The 22274-nt window shown below is 47.8% G+C and overlaps 1 protein-coding gene across 1 annotated transcript in view; it reads right to left on the reverse strand.

Moving 5' to 3' along the window:
* The window catches only part of LOC311232734 (uncharacterized protein), a 117219-nt gene extending 100111 nt beyond the window's left edge, over positions 1–17108 (reverse strand). Inside the window, exons 1-9 of the mRNA XM_084338315.1 lie at positions 16007–17108; positions 8631–8692; positions 8134–8163; positions 7838–7989; positions 5773–5918; positions 4187–4363; positions 1299–1406; positions 963–997; positions 812–861 (exon numbers count right to left, since the gene is read on the reverse strand). Of these exons, the coding sequence (XP_084194441.1) occupies positions 812–861; positions 963–997; positions 1299–1406; positions 4187–4363; positions 5773–5918; positions 7838–7989; positions 8134–8163; positions 8631–8692; positions 16007–16993 (1747 nt within the window). The 5' untranslated portion in view covers positions 16994–17108. The remainder of the gene's footprint in view (positions 1–811; positions 862–962; positions 998–1298; positions 1407–4186; positions 4364–5772; positions 5919–7837; positions 7990–8133; positions 8164–8630; positions 8693–16006) is intronic.
* Between the last annotated feature and the right edge of the window lie 5166 nt (positions 17109–22274).

Genomic DNA, 22274 nt, shown 5'->3' on the forward strand with positions numbered 1-22274 from the left:
AATAATCAAAGCACCCAAAGCATAATCCAAGCCGTGGAAGGCTCGCCGTCGTCCGGGTAGAGTAATCCAATATACAGGTCCAGTCGCCCTGGCCCGGAGCTCCTCGGATGCAAGCACCACTAGGGGTCTGCCCAGCCTGGTTAAGCGTCCAGATAACGTCAGGAACGATGGGGGTACTGATAACTTTATAACTCTAACCGAACGATGCACCATACATAAATAGACTATTATTAGCTTAATAGAATACGTCCAACTCGACGGTATAGTGCCAAACTATGACTATTCAACTATTAATCCACACGATATCTCAATGCCTATTCTGAGGCCAAGTAGGCCTTACTACACCACACGTGCGTCGTGGGTGAGGCTTCGCGTCTGTCACTCTGTTGGAGGGTAAAGAACTGGACTAAAAGAAAGTTCTACTTTACTTGCGCCATATATATATGCGCTATGAACAAATAGTACCATTCGTATTTCGCCAGACGTATTCCTACGCGGAACCGGGGCTTGCCACGACATGTTGGGCGGCACGATTGAACTTGAACCTAGGGGTATGGCAACCTGGCGCCAGGTTCTCGTCCAATGGTAGAATGAAACTATTATGGGCTGTTTAGTAGACTAAAGGGATATTCAGTGCATATTGTACAAGGAATATACAGGGGATATCAAACGATATACAAACACTATTTAAATATATATATATAAATAAATATATATATTCGGTTTAATCTGATCCTTCACAACAGTAACCGATATATATCGGTGCGCCCCTAATTATATAAATGTATTTTATTTAGCCGTATTCTCTGACCTGGGTCTTCAGCGCCGCTGGCGGACTTGGTCTTCGATGCGCCGGCTTTCCTGTGGAGAGAGAAGAGCAGATCAAACCTTGTTATCCTGGGAGCCGAACATACAACATACTAGCTCTGGTCATGTGAGACAGGAAGAACAGGCGAACTGACCTTGTAATGACGCCAGCCATCTTGAAGCTCGTCCACTAGTAGAGAAGTAGAAGGAAAGAAAAATAAATAGTAGTAGAAGAAAAGTACAGCCTGGTTTAGCCTGGTTAAATAACAATGTTCTTAACCTCAGGGTTCCCACAGACATTGCAAAATGAAATTCAATTACTTTCAAGTGCTTTTTCAAGCACTCTTTCATTTAAAAAGGGCACTTAAAAGGATCCAATTAACTTTTTTTAGATGCAGTTTTCGGATCCAATATTTATGGCTTAAAACCAATTTCCGACAATTTTTTTTGTTGTTCTCAGCTGTATTAAAATGTTTTAAAATGTTTTGTACCTTCGCTGCTACATACAGGGAAGCAGTGATCTGCTGGTCTCTGATGGCCAGGCTGGTGGCATCGGCTAAATCCTTGGCATGTTCAGACCTCACCATACACACTGATGCCTAGAGAGGAAGGGGGGGGGGGGGGGGAGAGGGAGAGAGAGAGAGGAGAGAGAGAGAGGAGAGAGAGAGAGGGGGGGCAGAGCCAGCCCAGAGAGATAGAAAATAAAGAGAGGTCTGTATTAAGGCCATGGTTACACTGGGTTAAAACAGCAACGTTCTATTTTCGAATGATTACGTTTGCATGTCCAAGTTAAAAAGAAACGCAGTTTTGGCAGGAAAACGCGTTTTCCTAGTGGCAACGCTCAAAACGTGTTTTCGTTTTGGAAACTCGCCGACAATGGTGCCATGTAATTTGCGCGAGCCGGATACGGAGCCGTTCTGCCCAACGCCCATGCGCAGTAGAGACCTGCACGGTTATTTGCAGTGTTTACAGCAGAGCTGTCCCAAGTAGCTGCGGCTACCATGTGTTGTCAAGTTATTGTTATAAGGAGCCCAGTCCAAACTACAACAGTCTGCATTCCCTCAACAATTGTTTTGTATTGAGCCGTATTGTATTGTACCCATTCTGCAATCTGTTAAATAACGTTTACATCCATTTATTCTGCTAGCATTAACGTTACTACGCTGCTAGCCACAATGCTATACTGTTATAATGGCATATCCCAATCACGTTAGCACGTAAGCTAACAAAATCGGCGACCTTTTTGGGAGACTAAACTCCGCTCTTGGTGGTCAATTGTGTTGATGTTAGTTTTGTTTCATCAACAAATCATCAACAAATGAGGCAGAACACACAGTGAATGTATCCGTTTTTGTTTATTGGACTTTATTTCTTGCTGAAAAATAAATGCCATGTAGCAAAAAAGGCTCATGCGAGGTATAAAGATGGTGGCTTTTCTGAGATTTTGAGCAGGATGTGGAGTGACTCGTTCAAACTTTCTGATTGGTTGAAAATGGCCTTCATGTTTGAACTACATCGCCACCTACTGCTTTGGCATTGTACTACATGTATATACATCACTCTGTGGTCAGGAGACAAAACAATGTCTAACTTGCCTGCGATTACGTAGCGTTCTGAAAAACAAAACTGAAACTGAAACTGAAAACGAAACTGGCCCTAGTGTAACCGCAGCCTAAGGCGAGTGTACCAAGCCTGGTTTAAAGTGCCCCGTCACCAGGTGTACCCAGCCTGGTTTAAAGTGCCTCATCACCAGGTGTACCCAGCCTGGTTTAAAGTGCCCCATCACCAGGTGTACCCACTACCCAGCCTGGTTTAAAGTGCCCCGTCACCAGGTGTACCCAGCCTGGTTTAAAGTGCCCCATCACCAGGTGTACCCACTACCCAGCCTGGTTTAAAGTGCCCCGTCACCAGGTGTACCCAGCCTGGTTTAAAGTGCCTCATCACCAGGTGTACCCAGCCTGGTTTAAAGTGCCCCGTCACCAGGTGTACCCAGCCTGGTTTAAAGTGCCCCGTCACCAGGTGTACCCAGCCTGGTTTAAAGTGCCCCGTCACCAGGTGTACCCACTACCCAGCCTGGTTTAAAGTGCCCCGTCACCAGGTGTACCCAGCCTGGTTTAAAGTGCCTCATCACCAGGTGTACCCACTACCCAGCCTGGTTTAAAGTGCCTCATCACCAGGTGTACCCAGCCTGGTTTAAAGTGCCCCATCACCAGGTGTACCCAGCCTGGTTTAAAGTGCCTCATCACCAGGTGTACCCAGCCTGGTTTAAAGTGCCCCATCACCAGGTGTACCCAGCCTGGTTTAAAGTGCCTCATCACCAGGTGTACCCAGCCTGGTTTAAAGTGCCCCGTCACCAGGTGTACCCAGCCTGGTTTAAAGTGCCCCGTCACCAGGTGTACCCAGCCTGGTTTAAAGTGCCCCGTCACCAGGTGTACCCAGCCTGGTTTAAAGTGCCCCGTCACCAGGTGTACCCAGCCTGGTTTAAAGTGCCTTGTCACCAGGTGTACCCAGCCTGGTTTAAAGTGCCCCGTCACCAGGTGTACCCAGCCTGGTTTAAAGTGCCCCGTCACCAGGTGTACCCAGCCTGGTTTAAAGTGCCTCATCACCAGGTGTACCCACTACCCAGCCTGGTTTAAAGTGCCCCGTCACCAGGTGTACCCAGCCTGGTTTAAAGTGCCCCGTCACCAGGTGTACCCAGCCTGGTTTAAAGTGCCCCGTCACTGTACCCAGCCTGGTTTAAAGTGCCCCGTCACCAGGTGTACCCAGCCTGGTTTAAAGTGCCCCGTCACCAGGTGTACCCAGCCTGGTTTAAAGTGCCCCGTCACCAGGTGTACCCAGCCTGGTTTAAAGTGCCCCGTCACCAGGTGTACCCAGCCTGGTTTAAAGTGCCTCATCACCAGGTGTACCCAGCCTGGTTTAAAGTGCCCCGTCACCAGGTGTACCCAGCCTGGTTTAAAGTGCCCCGTCACCAGGTGTACCCAGCCTGGTTTAAAGTGCCCCGTCACCAGGTGTACCCAGCCTGGTTTAAAGTGCCCCGTCACCAGGTGTACCCAGCCTGGTTTAAAGTGCCCCGTCACCAGGTGTACCCAGCCTGGTTTAAAGTGCCCCGTCACCAGGTGTACCCAGCCTGGTTTAAAGTGCCTCATCACCAGGTGTACCCAGCCTGGTTTAAAGTGCCCCGTCACCAGGTGTACCCAGCCTGGTTTAAAGTGCCCCGTCACCAGGTGTACCCAGCCTGGTTTAAAGTGCCCCGTCACCAGGTGTACCCAGCCTGGTTTAAAGTGCCCCGTCACCAGGTGTACCCAGCCTGGTTTAAAGTGCCCCGTCACCAGGTGTACCCAGCCTGGTTTAAAGTGCCCCGTCACCAGGGGAGCTGTACCTTCTGTCCCTGCTCCTCGCGGCCGGGCAGCAGCACCAGGTTGTTGATCTTGCCGAAGGACCCGACCAGGTCTGTGACTTCCTGCTCCGTGGCGTCCGCGGGGATGCCCGTCAGATAGAGCAGGCGAGATGCGAAAGGAAGAAGATACTTCTCCTTCGCCGGTGGAGGTTTGGCAGACTGGACATATAGAAGAGACGGGGGGGGGGGGGGGGGGGGGGGGGGGGGTAGTTTGGAGACGGGACAGGAGGGGGGGGGGGGTAGTTTGGAGACGGGACAGGAGGGGGGGGGGGGGGTAGTTTGGTGGAGTCGGTTAGATTTTTTGCATTTTCCATTCACATACGTGAAATAGTTAGCATTAGCTTTGCAGGTGTTTGCCGACTGGAAGCCGACTGGCTGAGGCCACACTCTGCAGTCTGGGCTCAGTGATCTCCCCGACACACTAAGGGTTAAGGTCAGGACCATGACACCACACTCTGCAGTCTGGGCTCAGTTATCTCCCCGACACACTAAGGGTTAAGGTCAGGACCATGACACCACACTCTGCAGTCTGGGCTCAGTTATCTCCCCGACACACTAAGGGTTAAGGTCAGGACCATGACACCACACTCTGCAGTCTGGGCTCAGTTATCTCCCCGACACACTAAGGGTTAAGGTCAGGACCATGACACCACACTCTGCAGTCTGGGCTCAGTTATCTCCCTGACACACTAAGGGTTAAGGTCAGGACCATGACACCACACTCTGCAGTCTGGGCTCAGTGATCTCCCCGACACACTAAGGGTTAAGGTCAGGACCATGACACCACACTCTGCAGTCTGGGCTCAGTTATCTCCCCGACACACTAAGGGTTAAGGTCAGGACCATGACACCACACTCTGCAGTCTGGGCTCAGTTATCTCCCCGACACACTAAGGGTTAAGGTCAGGACCATGACACCACACTCTGCAGTCTGGGCTCAGTTATCTCCCCGACACACTAAGGGTTAAGGTTAGGACTTGGGGAGGAAAAGCTGATCCTAGACCAGAGGGATGGACCCAGAAATTATACTTGAAAGTAGGGGTACCGTCTCAAATTCGTACTCAAGTAAAAGTCAGAGTATCTGGCTAAAAACACACTTGAGTAAAAGTCAAAAAGTTTCTACTTTTAAATGTACTTAAGTACTAAAGATTTAAAGTAAACACTTTTTTTATGACTGTCTATTCTTCTGATAGCAGGTATTTAATCAAAGATCCCCGCTTTCTAGTCTTGCACAAGGACCAATCAGCACGGGTGTGGGCGGGTTAATCTTCCATCGATGGGGATTTGATTGGCTGTTTTTAAAGTAAAAAAAAAGCGCGGCCGCAGGATTAATAACGTTAACGTTATAGTTCGGCCAGAGAAACAAATATACTCATTAAAATAGTTGGACCTGTGAGATTTGTACGTTGTAGGTCTGCATTTTAAATGTAAGGAGAAAAAAGTATGTTTTTTTCCCTCTGAAATGTAATTGAGTAAAAGTACAAGTATACAAACCTAATAATACTTGAGTAAAGTACAAATCCCCCCAAAACAGTACTTAAGTGTTGTAACAGAGTACGTCGACCCACCGTGTCCCTCTCCTTGCCGGTGGCGGCGGCCCAGGCGCTGCCCGGCTTGGTGGACTTGGCCCCGGGCCTGGCAAAGGGCCTCGCATGGTGTAGAGCGCCGTGGTACCGCTTCAGAGCACCGGGTCCGTGACCTCCTGCTGACACACCTGGGGGGGGGGGGGGGGGGGGGGGAGGAGAACAGGTGCTTCAGGTCAACTCAGTGTCAGTAAGCAGCAGAAACATATGAAAGCATGACGTCTAAGAAGGGAGATCCCCCCTTGAACGGCCCTTCTAAGGTTTCTCTCCTCCACATTGCCTGTGGTGCATTTTTTCCTATTGCTAGGTTTTAGTGAGTTTTTCCTTACCTTCGCGTGGGGTACGTCTGGGAGTGTTGCATTTATTTTATTTTGTTTATTTGAAATTTTTTGGACTTTATGGTGTTCTTGTTTTGTTCTTGACTTATTGTGATGTTTCTTCTTGACTTGTTTAAAGAAGACGTGTCCGGCCCATGGGGACATTAACGTGTGTTGTCGGGCCTTACAGATACATTTTATTTGATTTGATTTATGACGGCTGAAATAGTTTTGCCGAATTGGCAGGTGTAGAGAGCACCTACCAGAGTGGTGTTGGTGTAGAGAGCACCTACCAGAGTGGTGTTGGTGTAGAGAGCACCTACCAGAGTGGTGTTGGTGTAGAGAGCACCTACCAGAGAGGTGTTGGTGTAGAGAGCACCTACCAGAGTGGTGTTGGTGTAGAGAGCACCTACCAGAGAGGTGTTGGTGTAGAGAGCACCTACCAGAGAGGTATTGGTGTAGAGAGCACCTACCAGAGTGGTGTTGGTGTAGGGGGCACCTACCAGAGAGGTGTTGGTGTAGAGGGCACCTACCAGAGAGGTGTTGGTGTAGAGGGCACCTACCAGAGAGGTGTTGGTGTAGAGGGCACCTACCAGAGTGGTGTTGGTGTAGAGAGCACCTACCAGAGAGGTGTTGGTGTAGAGAGCACCTACCAGAGTGGTGTTGGTGTAGGGGGCACCTACCAGAGTGGTGTTGGTGTAGAGGGCACCTACCAGAGAGGTGTTGGTGTAGAGAGCACCTACCAGAGTGGTGTTGGTGTAGAGAGCACCTACCAGAGAGGTGTTGGTGTAGAGGGCACCTACCAGAGTGGCGTTGGTGTAGAGAGCACCTACCAGAGAGGTGTTGGTGTAGAGGGCACCTACCAGAGAGGTGTTGGTGTAGAGGGCACCTACCAGAGTGGTGTTGGTGTAGAGAGCACCTACCAGAGTGGTGTTGGTGTAGAGAGCACCTACCACAGTGGTGTTGGTGTAGAGGGCACCTACCAGAGTGGTGTTGGTGTAGAGGGCACCTACCAGAGAGGTGTTGGTGTAGAGAGCACCTACCAGAGAGGTGTTGGTGTAGAGGGCACCTACCAGAGTGGTGTTGGTGTAGGGGGCACCTACCAGAGAGGTGTTGGTGTAGAGGGCACCTACCAGAGTGGTGTTGGTGTAGGGGGCACCTACCAGAGTGGTGTTGGTGTAGGGGGCACCTACCAGAGAGGTGTTGGTGTAGAGGGCACCTACCAGAGTGGTGTTGGTGTAGGGGGCACCTACCAGAGAGGTGTTGGTGTAGGGGGCACCTACCAGAGAGGTGTTGGTGTAGAGGGCACCTACCAGAGTGGTGTTGGTGTAGGGGGCACCTACCAGAGAGGTGTTGGTGTAGGGGGCACCTACCAGAGTGGTGTTGGTGTAGAGAGCACCTACCAGAGTGGTGTTGGTGTAGAGGGCACCTACCAGAGTGGTGTTGGTGTAGAGGGCACCTACCAGAGTGGTGTTGGTGTAGAGAGCACCTACCAGAGAGGTGTTGGTGTAGAGGGCACCTACCAGAGAGGTGTTGGTGTAGAGGGCACCTACCAGAGAGGTGTTGGTGTAGAGAGCACCTACCAGAGTGGTGTTGGTGTAGAGGGCACCTACCAGAGAGGTGTTGGTGTAGAGGGCACCTACCAGAGAGGTGTTGGTGTAGAGAGCACCTACCAGAGTGGTGTTGGTGTAGGGGGCACCTACCAGAGTGGTGTTGGTGTAGGGGGCACCTACCAGAGAGGTGTTGGTGTAGAGAGCAGGAGGCGGGCTTGCGCTTCAAGGGGGGCGTGGGAGTCCTGGACAGCGAGTGTGACACGGAGCGGGACGGAGAGCGCTCCCGGGGCCGCCGCGGCTTACGCTCATCATGGACGGGAGAGTTCTCGCCCCTGGGGATTGGTCGGAAGGAATGGCAGGAAGAAGGGGAGGAACAAATGTGAGATGAGATGACGAGCGAATGCAGTAAAACACAGAGGAAGAGCCTGATGCATAAAAAAACAAAGAATTGCTTTGGAAACTGAAGTCAAACTCACTTTGGTCGATTAGGTTTCCAGTCTGGATACCTTTATACACGCACACATGGGAGACAAATAAACTGTTAAAACATCATTACATCCTGACATGAACAGTTGGCCTAAAGGTAATGGGTGATTGTGTGAACAGGTTGTTAGTATGGACTATAAAGGTTGTTAGTATGGACTATAAAGGTTGTTAGTATGGACTAGTTGTTAGTATGGACTATAAAGGTTGTTAGTATGGACTATAAAGGTTGTTAGTATGGACTATAAAGGTTGTTAGTATGGACTATAAAGGAGGTAACCTTTCAAGACCCGAGAAGCACCCGGTTGGTTGTTCAGGAAGAACTTTCCATGGATAGAGAAAGGTGTATTTTGGATGTTTAAAAACAGGTTAAAATGCTATTCGTGTTGTTTTTGGCATGAATTGGCTTCACGGTACTTCCAGGGCCATGGCGTAGCAAGACAAAAGAAGTGGCTCTAAGTTCACACGAGTTACTGAAGGTGGTCCTCACTTGTTGCGCAGGTCCCTGCAGGCGGCAGTGTGTTCCACAGTGTTGATGTGTTCGCTCCAGTCCTGAAAGAACAACAACAGGGAGCAGGAAGACGTCACAATCACAGAGGACGAAGAGCACATCATCTACATAGAGTGATGTATCAGTGATTCAGGTTTTGGGACAGTGATGATTCTACAGAGGCCAATAACAAATGTAATGAAACTCTGACAGTCAGCTCTTTAGCCTCACATTCCTTTGATGTAGGATTCATATTTCAGTATTAAAAGATGCTTTAAAAAGATGTTATAGATAACATTCAGCGACTAGATGTCACACTAGAGCACCAGCATCTAATTTATCCAATCAGGTGCATTCCATGTGGGGAAATGGGAAGTAGGGAGTGGATACATGCATGCAACATGTAAACAACCAAATCTTTAACCTCTTGAGCCCGATGGGTCCGGTACCGAACCCAGAATGACATCACGCCATGAATCCATCTCTACAGACTGTATGAATTAATGTTGCGTTTTTCTTTCAAATGTAGCCAAGAGTAAAGACCCTAACCCTGTCAAAACAGCAGTCAGTGTATATTTTCAGCAATATGTTTGTTTACCAATAGGCAAAAGTGTTATTAGTGAAATATGAGTTTTGGAAATGTATTCGGAAACCGGCGAATATAGACGCTTGGAAATGCACACCGCCATTTTGTTTGTAGTCCTATGAGGAGAGGAGACCCAGGGCTTTCAATGGCGTTGGAATTTCGAAAAACGACACTACCCAGCTCTAGCCAGCTCCTGTCAATCAAATGACTTGTGGAATAACTTTTTTGTTAATCTTATTTTTTCAGGATTATCTACCACAAGCCTGAAGGCTATTGGCATAAATTAGAACAGTTAGTTTCTCTACATTTCTGTGAATGTCTAGCAAAAACGGTGTTACAATCTGATGAAAAATGCCGGAGAAATCTACATAATAAAGAAGTAACTGTACTTACAGTAGATTTCATTCACGGTTCTTCCTGCACGCCTGGTGATACTAAATCCAGATTGAACTCTGCCATTGTAAAGAGGAGATTTGGCCCGATCCATCATTTATAGGCCTGATATTCTATATTCTATAATAATATTTCAAATTGCATGTGTCCGGATGGCAGAATTCAGTACTCGATCTACAAAACCTTCCGTTTAATCATCTTCCCTTTATTCATTTGCTTAGATTTTTTGTACACGTGATGAAGAATGATTTCATGTCTGGTCATCTTTAGCATGGTGTTATTCACTGTCAAATATATATAATTTTTTTTTATTGATATTCTCCTTTGGTGCATTACAATTTACTCAAGCCTAGTAACAGACAGTATTTCTGACACTGGGAATACATTCCCTGAGGTCCATAGATGTCCCTAGAGACCTTGTAGAAGTGGAGCAATCTTCCATTTACTTAGGTATGTATTTTTAGGCGGATTTTCAGAAAATAGGGCTAGGGCTCAAGAGGTTAAATGATCAATTCATTAATCAATATTTCTATTGGGGGAAAACCAATACTTTTATTCCACACCTTTCTAAAATCTCTGGGTGTATTTTTTAAAATGATTACTCACATAAATACGTCATCTATAGCACCTTTAAAAGAAGCTTAAACAGTTTTCTCTTGATGTTTTTTCTGCAGAAGGTGATGCGCCCGTTTATCAACACGTCTGTTTGAGGAACTCCATTCAGTTCAGAGGATTCAGAAACGTGGATCACGTGAAACAACATTATTCTCCTGGGTCTCCTGGGCAGACAGCAGATCTAACCCTGACCCTGGGCAGACAGCAGATCTAACCCTGACCCTGGGCAGACAGCAGATCTAACCCTGTCCCTGGGCAGACAGCAGATCTAACCCTGTCCCTGGGCAGACAGCAGATCTAACCCTGTCCCTGGGCAGACAGCAGATCTAACCCTGTCCCTGGGCAGACAGCAGATCTAACCCTGTCCCTGGGCAGACAGCAGATATCTCTGTGAGTCTCCTGGGCAGACAGCAGATGTCTCTGTGAGTCTTCTGGGCAGACAGCAGATATCTCCGTGAGTCTCCTGGGCAGACAGCAGATATCTCCATGAGTCTCCTGGGCAGACAGCAGATATCACCGTGCGTCTCCTGGGCAGACAGCAGATATCTCCACGAGTCTCCTGGGCAGACAGCAGATATCTCTGTGCGTCTCCTGGGCAGACAGCCGATATCTCCGTGAGTCTCCTGGGCAGACAGCAGATATCTCCACGAGTCTCCTGGGCAGACAGCAGATATCTCCACGAGTCTCCTGGGCAGACAGCAGATATCTCCGTGAGTCTCCTGGGCAGACAGCAGATATCTCTACGAGTCTCCTGGGCAGACAGCAGATATCTCCATGAGTCTCCTGGGCAGACAGCAGATATCTCCACGAGTCTCCTGGGCAGACAGCAGATATCACCGTGCGTCTCCTGGGCAGACAGCAGATATCTCCACGAGTCTCCTGGGCAGACAGCAGATATCTCCGTGCGTCTCCTGGGCAGACAGCAGATGTCTCCATGAGTCTCCTGGGCAGACAGCAGATATCTCCACAAGTCTCCTGGGCAGACAGCAGATATCTCTGTGCGTCTCCTGGGCAGACAGCAGATATCTCCGTGAGTCTCCTGGGCAGACAGCAGATATCTCTGTGCGTCTCCTGGGCAGACAGCAGATATCTCAGTGAGTCTCCTGGGCAGACAGCAGATGTCTCTGTGAGTCTTCTGGGCAGACAGCAGATATCTCCATGAGTCTCCTGGGCAGACAGCAGATATCTCCATGAGTCTCCTGGGCAGACAGCAGATATCTCCGTGCGTCTCCTGGGCAGACAGCAGATGTCTCCATGAGTCTCCTGGGCAGACAGCCGATATCTCCATGAGTCTCCTGGGCAGACAGCAGATATCTCCGTGAGTCTCCTGGGCAGACAGCAGATATCTCCATGAGTCTCCAGGGCAGACAGCAGATATCTCTGTGAGTCTCCTGGGCAGACAGCAGATATCTCCACTAGTCTACTGGGCAGACAGCAGATATCTCCATGAGTCTCCTGGGCAGACAGCAGATATCTCCATGAGTCTCCTGGGCAGACAGCAGATGTCTCCATGAGTCTCCTGGGCAGACAGCAGATATCTCCATGAGTCTCCTGGGCAGACAGCAGATATCTCTGTGCGTCTCCTGGGCAGACAGCAGATGTCTCCGTGAGTCTCCTGGGCAGACAGCAGATATCTCCGTGAGTCTCCTGGGCAGACAGCAGATATCTCCATGAGTCTCCTGGGCAGACAGCAGATATCTCCATGAGTATCCTGGGCAGACAGCAGATATCTCCATGAGTCTCATGGGCAGACAGCAGATATCTCCATGAGTCTCCTGGGCAGACAGCAGATATCTCTGTGCGTCTCCTGTGCAGACAGCAGATGTCTCCGTGAGTCTCCTGGGCAGACAGCAGATATCTCCATGAGTCTCCTGGGCAGACAGCAGATGTCTCCATGCGTCTCCTGGGCAGACAGCAGATATCTCCGTGCGTCTCCTGGGCAGACAGCAGATGTCTCCATGCGTCTCCTGGGCAGACAGCAGATATCTCCGTGAGTCTCCTGGGCAGACAGCAGATGTCTCCGTGCGTCTCCTGGGCAGACAGCAGATATCTCCATGCGTCTCCTGGGCAGACAGCAGATATCTCCGTGTGTCTCCTGGGCAGACAGCAGATGTCTCCGTGCGTCTCCTCCCACTGTCTTCTGGACACGCAGCCCTTCCGTAGCACATGGCTGACTACACATTACTGGCAGAAAATGAATTTCTCCTTGTTTTCTTTAAGTTTTGGTTTATTCTTTTGATTTGTGCAGATGTTTAAAGCTACGCTATGTAACATTTGTGAAAAAACGAGAAAAAGCAGTATAGTTTGCATGGAAGATTTGGAGACACTGGTCGAGTCCAGGAAGAAGGGCTTATATGGATCATACCCAGGTAGAAGGGCTTATATGGATCATACCCAGGCAGCTTGTCTGGATCATACCCAGGTAGAAGGGCTTGTCTGGATCATACCCAGGTATAAGGGCTTATATGGATCATACCCAGGCAGCTTGTCTGGATCATACCCAGGTAGAAGAGCTTATATGGATCATACCCAGGAAGAAGGGCTTATATGGATCATACCCAGGAAGAAGGGCTTATATGGATCATACCCAGGAAGAAGGGCTTATATGGATCATACCCAGGTAGAAGGGCTTATATGGATCATACCCAGGAAGAAGGGCTTATATGGATCATACCCAGGAAGAAGGGCTTATATGGATCATAACCAGGAAGAAGGGCTTGTCTGGATCATACCCAGGCAGCTTGTCTGGATCATACCCAGGCAGCTTGTCTGGATCATACCCAGGAAGGGCTTGTCTGGATCATACCCAGGAAGGGCTTGTCTGGATCATACCCAGGAAGGGCTTGTCTGGATCATACCCAGGCAGAAGGGCTTGTCTGGATCATACCCAGGCAGCTTGTCTGGATCATACCCAGGCAGAAGGGCTTGTCTGGATCATACCCAGGCAGCTTGTCTGGATAATAGCCAGGTAGAAGGGCTTGTCTGGATCATACCCAGGCAGCTTGTCTGGATCATACCCAGGCAGCTTGTCTGGATCATACCCAGGCAGCTTGTCTGGATCATACCCAGGAAGAAGGGCTTGTCTGGATAATACCCAGGCAGCTTGTCTGGATCATACCCAGGTAGAAGGGCTTGTCTGGATCATAGCCAGGTAGAAGGGCTTGTCTGGATCATACCCAGGAAGAAGGGCTTGTCTGGATCATACCCAGGCAGCTTGTCTGGATCATACCCAGGTAGAAGGGCTTGTCTGGGTCGAGCCCAGGCTTTTCTCTTATTCAGCCCAACTCTAAATAAGGACTTAAGATTAGACTACAGGAGCATTAAAAGGTTATAGTGCAGATTTAAACTCTCTTGGATCAGGAAGGACAATTCAATAATAGATCCACAAACTGTAGAGGAATATTCCAGAGTTAATGTTAATATTCCATAATAAATAATGTCCTTTATTGGGCAGTTGCCACTTTATTGGGGTAACTTCAACAACTAAAGGGATACTGTTCACCGCAAGCTAGCTAGCTACTTTGCAGCTAGTACCACATAAAACACTATCGCCAACTAGTCGCTTGTGGCTAACGGTACCAATGCGCTTGTATGAGTAATGCTACTAATGCCAACAGGTCATTGTTCATGTAAGTAGGCTACTGTATATAGGATTTGCTTTGTAATAATGTGTCAAGTGGCCGGGAAGACCAATTTCAGACTTAACTTCAAAATGTGACTGTTTCTCCCTTTAAGAAATATTATGAAGCCTAATCAATAAGTAGCAACCAGAACAATATCTGATAATGTGCAAGTCTGGAATGAACGTCATGCTGTTTTTATGTGGGCTTTAAGGAACTCCCATTGACAAACAACTGCTGGTCAGAAGTTACCCTCCAACACCTCTTACCCAATTCTGACCAGCCTTTAGGAACCCAAACATGGGAATGATGCCCAGAAGGTTGTTATTTAAAGGTTTAATTGTGACATCATAAAGGATGGGGCTCAACATTTTAAATCATCACATGTACATTTGACTTCTTCTACTGTGACACTGTATATTTGTAGGCAACACTTGGATCTGAAGACAATTCTATTTTAAGTGCGTTATCGTAGAGCACTCTCCAGGTTATACCAGGTCCAGTAAACTCACTCAAGAGATTTGTGAATAAAGTTATTCTGAGCTCATTTTTAAACATTGAATTAGAATACTTCTTCTCTGCATTTAGACAAGGTTTGGTTTGGAGACGTTGGCTCAGCTTTACGAGTCAGACGACTGTTCTCTTAATGTTCCAATTTTAGTCCGTTGTCATTTAGTCATTTGTCACATGACAACCAGAGTCCCGCCCCCCACCGGGATGACAGGAAGCAGGCTGGACACATGAAGGATTTACACAGAAAACAATGTATTGTTTTATTTATATCTATTATTTAATGGCTCTGCTGTGTGTCAACAATTTAAAGAACAAAAACATACAAATGTTGTCGTCTTGTATGCAAATATCCCATGGTCTCAACATACTTCCTGTCCATCAGTTCCCTGTGGTGGTGGGCGGGACGTTGGAACTCTATGATTGGTTCTTCAGCTAATTTTAAAACCAATTTTTAAATGAGCATTGTAGCATTTAAATCAATGACCATTACTAACTGCAGGCTGACAAGCTGGTTTACAGCTAGCAGTACCCAGTACCCAACGTAGCGGTTTGGCAGTAACCCAGCAAATGTTGTCGAGGAATGACAGCAACACCTTCTCTTCAGTAATTGAAGTTACAATACAGAAGCCTGGTGAAAAACATCCCAACAGTCAACACATCACAGTGATCCCCATGAACATTAAGGGAAATGCTCTTACCATCTTCTCCAGAGTCAGACAAGAAGATGGATGCAAATTTCCTCACGGTGAGTAGAAAGCTAGCCTGGCCTAGCTTAGCACCATTTCACTTCCATTCAATTGTGCTACGCTAGGCTAGCTTGCAGCCGGATAGTTTTCTACTGAACGCTGAGAGGTCATTGGTATCCATCTTCTTGTCTGACTGTGGAGAAGATGTTAAGAGCATGTCCCATAATGTGGGTGTGTTCCTTTACCAGCGTAGGAACTGTTCTTAGATCAGTGATGTTGGTTCTCAGTCAGTTAGTTCCTACTTAGATGATAAATAACAGGCTGGTATCACACATCTTTAGCTGAAGCAGCTCAGCTCTCTTCTTAGTTGTCAAATAGTAATGAATATATACAAGGATGCTTAGTTAATTTGTCAATTGAAGTATTTGGCCACTGAACAAAGTGCAGTCTTAGAAAAGTGTCCGACACTGTACCTTCTTTCACTGATGCTGCGCCTGCATCTGGACCTCGACAACCAGGTCCAAACAGCTTCAGTGACACAAGGTCCAATACGTCCCTTTGCTCTGCTGTGGCCCTGGTGGCCTTTTAAGGAGGCCATGACATGTTTTAAGAGGCCATGACATGTTTTAAGAGGCCATGGCATGTTTTAAGAGGCCATGACATGTTGAACTTTAGTTATTTTTCTTCCAGACTCTTACTGTGGGAGGAACGTTTCTGCATGTCCTCAAGCCGCCATAAAAACAGAACACTAGCATCGCTAGCATTTGTCATTGAAACCAAATGGAGTATTGCTCGCTGTAAGCTAACAAGCTATTTAGACCCATTGTTTTCAATGGCAAAGGCCAACAAATGCCATTTTCGGTTAACTCAAATCCCAATTAGGAAACGTTCCTCCCACACGGTGACCGGTGCCTGGCTTAGGGAGACCCCTGGATACCAGGACGGAGGACTCATTGGACTCACCTTATGCTGATCACACAGCACGTGGCACAGGGAGCAGGTGTGGGGATACACCTTGGGAGGATCCGCTGAGAAATCACTGATCATGGTGGGGGTGGGCATGGGCACCCTCCTGGGGCCACCGTGTGGCTTTGACGCAGACGAAGAAGAGGAGGGAGGATGTCTGGTTTGAGACGAGTGCACAGGTTTTAGCCCGTCCCGCGACCGCCGGTAGTCCCGGTCGTGACGAGGTCTGAACTCCCTGCCCGGCGACCGCTTGGTCTTGTGAGCGTCTGCGCCCATCGTGCGGTAGTCCATGTCTCCGTGCCGCTCCGCCTCCATGGGTTCCAGACGAACCTGCCGCCTCCCGGGCGCTCCGTCCGGTTTGCGTTTAGGACCTGACGGAGAGGCCGGCGGGTACATGTTAACCGTCCTCTTAGCGGGCAGCCGCTCACGTTTGAAAGTCTCTCTGGCGGCGCTGCAGTCCTCTGCCGCCGCCCGGCTGGCGTGACCGTAGTCGATAATGTTCCCCGCCGTCTGAGTCACGGCGAGGAGGCTGGGGACGTCCGGCGAGCGCGAGTGTCCCGCTGAGGAGCGGGACGCGGGCATGTTGCGTGTGCCGTGTGGTTCAGAGTAGGACGAGGAGACGTTTGATTTGTTGATCTGGATGTCCCGAAGGATGAAGGGTATGGTGTCCGGGGTCAGCTGGTCGTCCGGGTAGTGACTCAGCACTTCCAGATCCTCATTGGAGAGTCCAAAGCTGGCCAGGATGCTGCCGGCACTCTCTGGGGTGTATAACCCCTGGAGGTCCACAACACCACCGTGAGAGCCCTGATGCTGCTGAGGAGACTTCCAGCCTGGCATGCCTGCTCCTCTGTGCTGCTGAGGAGGAGGTCCCTGGTGATGGGACTGTGGGCTCGGGCCAGCAAACGGTTTAGTAGGCTGCTGGTAGTTGGACCAGTCCATACCTTGCTGGTGGCCCGGCTGGTTGTCAAAGGTGAGCGGTGCCATGCTGGAGTAGCTTTCTGGTTCCGAAGAATGCCTAGAGATACCAGGCGCGGTGAAGCGGTGGTCGATGTCCCTGGAGCCCCTGATACCCAGGGCTGACTCCAGCTCGTCAGGCAGCTGATTGAGAGGGGCGAATTGGAAGCCCTGTTGCTGGTGTTGTTGGTGGTGAGGGGGCCCAGGCCTGTTGGGGAAGTGTTGTTGCCCCTGAGGCTGGGAGTGGTGGTGATACATGTTGCTTGAGGGATATTGTGCCATAGTCGGATGCCGTTTGTCCTTTGTTACCGCGGTTATACCTGCAACAGGTGCCGGTCGCGTAGCGAGGAGGTTCAGGAGGGCCAGGTGAGAAGATAAAACTGTTGTCAACCCGTTGCCGTGACGCTGCTGGTTGCCAGCGGTTATGGTTGCTAGAGCACTGAGCTGCTGCAGGGCAACCTGGGCCTGAACCTGGATCTGGGCCAACCGGAGAGCGGTCGCTGCGGCCGCAGCAGCACTAACTACAGGTCCAAATTGGAAATGGCTCCCTTGGGTGCCGGTTCCACTCCCGCCCAGGCGGAGCGAGGGAAAAGGCTGCGAACGACCGTCCGTGAGCTGAGCAAAGCTGGGAGGTGGAAAGCAGAAATATAACGTTAACGATGAAAAAGCTTTGACTTTTAAAATGTGTTTCAGACGAGGTCCTCTCCTGCAGCGACTCGATCTTCAGCCCCGTCTTGCGGTTTTGATTTTGCCGTTAACCTTCGTGATCTTCCCTCTACATTCACACGTCATCCACCACGCTTCTCTTGCAGGACGGGAGAGCAGAGCAGCGTTATGAACCAACATTGAATCACTCACACCGAGAGGAATTAGCCACTTCAAACAAGCCTGTAGGGATGTGAAAGGTTTGTCAGATAAAGTATGCCTTTAGAGAACCACTTGATAGCTTACGTCCAACGAGCAACACTGAGGTCAACTAAACTCTTGGGCTATAGTGGGCCTCTCTTTGCCAACATTTAAGACACTGTTTAGTAAAGGCTACACCTACTGACTCTGCATGCAGCGCGTGAGGCCTGTGGGCTCTTCAGTCTACTAGACTATGAACCTAAGAAGAACAATCATCCCACTTACCATCCACTGGAACCCATCAACACACACACACAGGAGCAGTCCTTAGTAGTAGTCCATTGATTTAACCTTCAGAACAACCTGAGGGCCAATGCTCAAACGTGATGAACATCAGTTTACATAGAAATGTAATAAAAGCAAGATGATATAGGATATTAATAACCCGGGGTTATCCAAGAGTCTTTCAGTGAAAAGTTTTTGCACTTCGAGGACATTATGAGAGGGTGTCTTTTAGGGGTGGGAATCGCCAGAGATCTCACGATACGATACTAAAATGATACTCGATATAGGGCTGGGCGATAAAACGATAACGATAACTATCGCGATAAATTATTTCCTCGAAATAAACATGAAACGTGGTCGCAAAGTTTCGATATATCGATTTTCCAAGCTTGGATATGAGCACACGCACTAACAACCAATCAGTGAAGGAGATGGCCGATAGCGGAAGGAGACCCGGAAGGAGACGCGGAGGTAGGACTCAGTAAACAAGGCTGGCTAGGGCTAATTAGCTTGCACGGCGCTATTTTACAGTTTACCTGCCGAGTTGGTGTGTGTTTTGAATTCTGAGGGTAACTGTTATAGTAGTGTGGGGTATACGGTGGATGTCGTTGCAATGAATTGGGCGGAACAGAGTATTTTAGGGTCATTTTTAGTACATTGTCATGAGATACTCCGCTCGGAAACGAGGCTGGCTAGGGCTAATTAGCTTGCACGGCGCTATTTTACAGGTTACCTGCCGAGTTGGTGTGTGTTTTGAATTCTGAGGGTAACTGTTATAGTAGTGTGGGGTATACGGTGGACGTCGTTGCAATGAATTGGGCGGAACAGAGTATTTTAGGGTCATTTTTAGTATATTGTCATGAGATACTCCGCTTGCTTTGGCTAACTGCTAACGTGCACGGACTGATGACGACATCAACTCGACTCTCGAGACATTCACAGCAGCAAAACAAGTCTATTAATAGCCCGTCCATCGGCGCCGGGCATAATAAGTTAATTAAACTTGACAGACATTATATCGACGATAATTATCGATATCGAGTTATATGAAAATAATTTTATAATTTTATCGCGATAACGTTTTTGGCCATATCGCCCAGCCCTAACTCCATATATCGCGAATATTGCGATATATATATATATTTAAATTTTTTTTAACTGCAAAGTAAAACTGTCAACATGTTTTATCTAATAAAATAAAGTTTAGTCTGTTCATCTCACTTCAATAATTTTTATAGCAGAACATGGTATTTTCTCAAGCAGACGGATGTAAACACTGTAATCTGTGTTGCATGTACCTGACAAACTGAACTGTTTGTATTACAGTCATATTCCAACTTAACTGAATGCACATGTGTGTGTGGACTAAGTACTGTACTATTACAGGTATTGAAATGAACAATGCAACTTCCTTATACAATTTTTTTGAATGAATAATTAAATATCGATACTTGGCATCCCTGTATTGATACAGTATCGCCATGCAAAGTATCGCGATACTACTACATATCGATTTTTCCCCCCACCCCTAGTGTCTTTATTCACAACAAGACTCACTGAGAGTTACGCTTTAACCAACCATGACCACTTCACGCTCTAACCATGACCACTTCACTGTTCTAACCATGACCACTTCACTCTCTAACCATGACCACTTCACTGTTCTAACTAGAGCTGCCGCGATTACCGCGGTATCGCTGTTACATCACGGCCACCGCAGAGTAGGCTGAATACCGCATAACCGCTGTTTTTTATAATAATAATAATAAAATACCCTCCTCTCGTTGGGCTTGCGGCTCTGCAGATATACCCTACTCCTCTATCGAGGTTCCAAGCGACCCTATTGGGTACCAGAAAAGTCATGTGAAACATTGCAGACCACTGATTGGTCAGAAGAGAGACGCGTCACACGTTGGATCGTCCTGCAGTTTTTTACGTCCTGAATGTCAGCCATTGATCAGAGCTCATCACAATACGGCTAATAACGTTAGCTTTAGCTCCCCGCCGGAGTGGACTACCATCGCTCCTCAGGAGTACTAAACGAGACATAATGATTTTACTGTCTGCAACGAATGTTATAATAAAAGCCCTTCGTTCTATACACTTGTCTGATTGAAAACTTTATTAACAGACCGCAGAATGGGACAACTCAGCACGCTCTGAGCAAAGAAAGGAACTGAGATATGAATTGAGTATTGCTTGCCTTGGTCCGGTAAATCCACTGATGTTATTGAACGTATAACTATATAATGTTAATGCCACAAAACGAATGCCTTTATTATAAAGTAGTAACTTTATAGTAATAATAATAAGAAAGGGTCGGGGGGGTAACCAGTGCCACCCCTGCCCGCGACACCGAGTGAACGGCGCACGACCAGAGGGGAAACTTCGAATCCGTGTTTCACTTTCAATAACTAATGCGTGCTTGCCGAATCCCAAACAATATTCATGCTGCATAGTCATCCTCTAAAGATAGACATTTAGACTAGAGGCAGGCTATATGCTATAAAGAGTAGACTACTACTAAAAAAAAAAATGCATTCAAACTTTTTATTTTTATTTTTTGTGTGCGTGCGGTAATAACCGCGGCGGTAGGAAATATTTTGCAAATTTGTGCGGTAAGGAAAACATCAATACCGCGGCAGCTCTAGTTCTAACCATGACCACTTCACTGTTCTAACCATGACCACTTCACTGTTCTAACCATGACCACTTCACTGTTCTAACCATGACCACTTCACTGTTCTAACCATGACCACTTCACGCTCTAACCATGACCACTTCACTGTTCTAACCATGACCACTTCACTGTTCTAACCATGACCACTTCACTGTTCTAACCATGACCACTTCACTGTTCTAACCATGACCACTTCACTGTTCTAACCATGACCACTTCACTGTTCTAACCATGACCACTTCACTCTCTAACCATGACCACTTCACGCTCTAACCATGACCACTTCACTGTTCTAACCATGACCACTTCACTGTTCTAACCATGACCACTTCACTCTCTAACCATGACCACTTCACGCTCTAACCATGACCACTTCACGCTCTAACCATGACCACTTCACTGTTCTAACCATGACCACTTCACTGTTCTAACCATGACCACTTCACTGTTCTAACCATGACCACTTCACTGTTCTAACCATGACCACTTCACTCTCTAACCATGACCACTTCACTGTTCTAACCATGACCACTTCACTGTTCTAACCATGACCACTTCACTCTCTAACCATGACCACTTCACTGTTCTAACCATGACCACTTCACTGTTCTAACCATGACCACTTCACTCTCTAACCATGACCACTTCACTGTTCTAACCATGACCACTTCACGCTCTAACCATGACCACTTCACTCTCTAACCATGACCACTTCACGCTCTAACCATGACCACTTCACTGTTCTAACCATGACCACTTCACTGTTCTAACCATGACCACTTCACTCTCTAACCATGACCACTTCACTGTTCTAACCATGACCACTTCACTGTTCTAACCATGACCACTTCACTGTTCTAACCATGACCACTTCACTCTCTAACCATGACCACTTCACTGTTCTAACCATGACCACTTCACTGTTCTAACCATGACCACTTCACTGTTCTAACCATGACCACTTCACTCTCTAACCATGACCACTTCACTGTTCTAACCATGACCACTTCACTGTTCTAACCATGACCACTTCACTGTTCTAACCATGACCACTTCACTGTTCTAACCATGACCACTTCACTGTTCTAACCATGACCACTTCACTGTTCTAACCATGACCACTTCACTGTTCTAACCATGACCACTTCACTCTCTAACCATGACCACTCCACTCTCTAACCATGACCACTTCACTGTTCTAACCATGACCACTTCACTGTTCTAACCAGGGAGCGAAATTAACTTTTTGACTCACCGGCCAGTGGCGGGTAGATGGGAAGAGTCTACCCGCCAAGCATATTTCTTACCTGCCAATATATATTTTATATATACAATTTTTTTTTAAATAAAACATATATTATATAATCATACTTGTAGTTGTATTATCTGCGAGACATCGCCACCACGCAATAAGTCAAAATGCTTGCTATCTGCAAACAGCTCCACTGTCTGTTTTGGCTGTGTTGCTCTTCTAGAAAAATAATCCTTTCAGGGTTGCCT

Source organism: Notolepis coatsorum, assembly GCF_963971535.1.
Source record: "Notolepis coatsorum genome assembly, contig: SUPER_7_unloc_2, whole genome shotgun sequence".
Lineage (NCBI taxonomy): Eukaryota > Metazoa > Chordata > Actinopteri > Aulopiformes > Paralepididae > Notolepis > Notolepis coatsorum.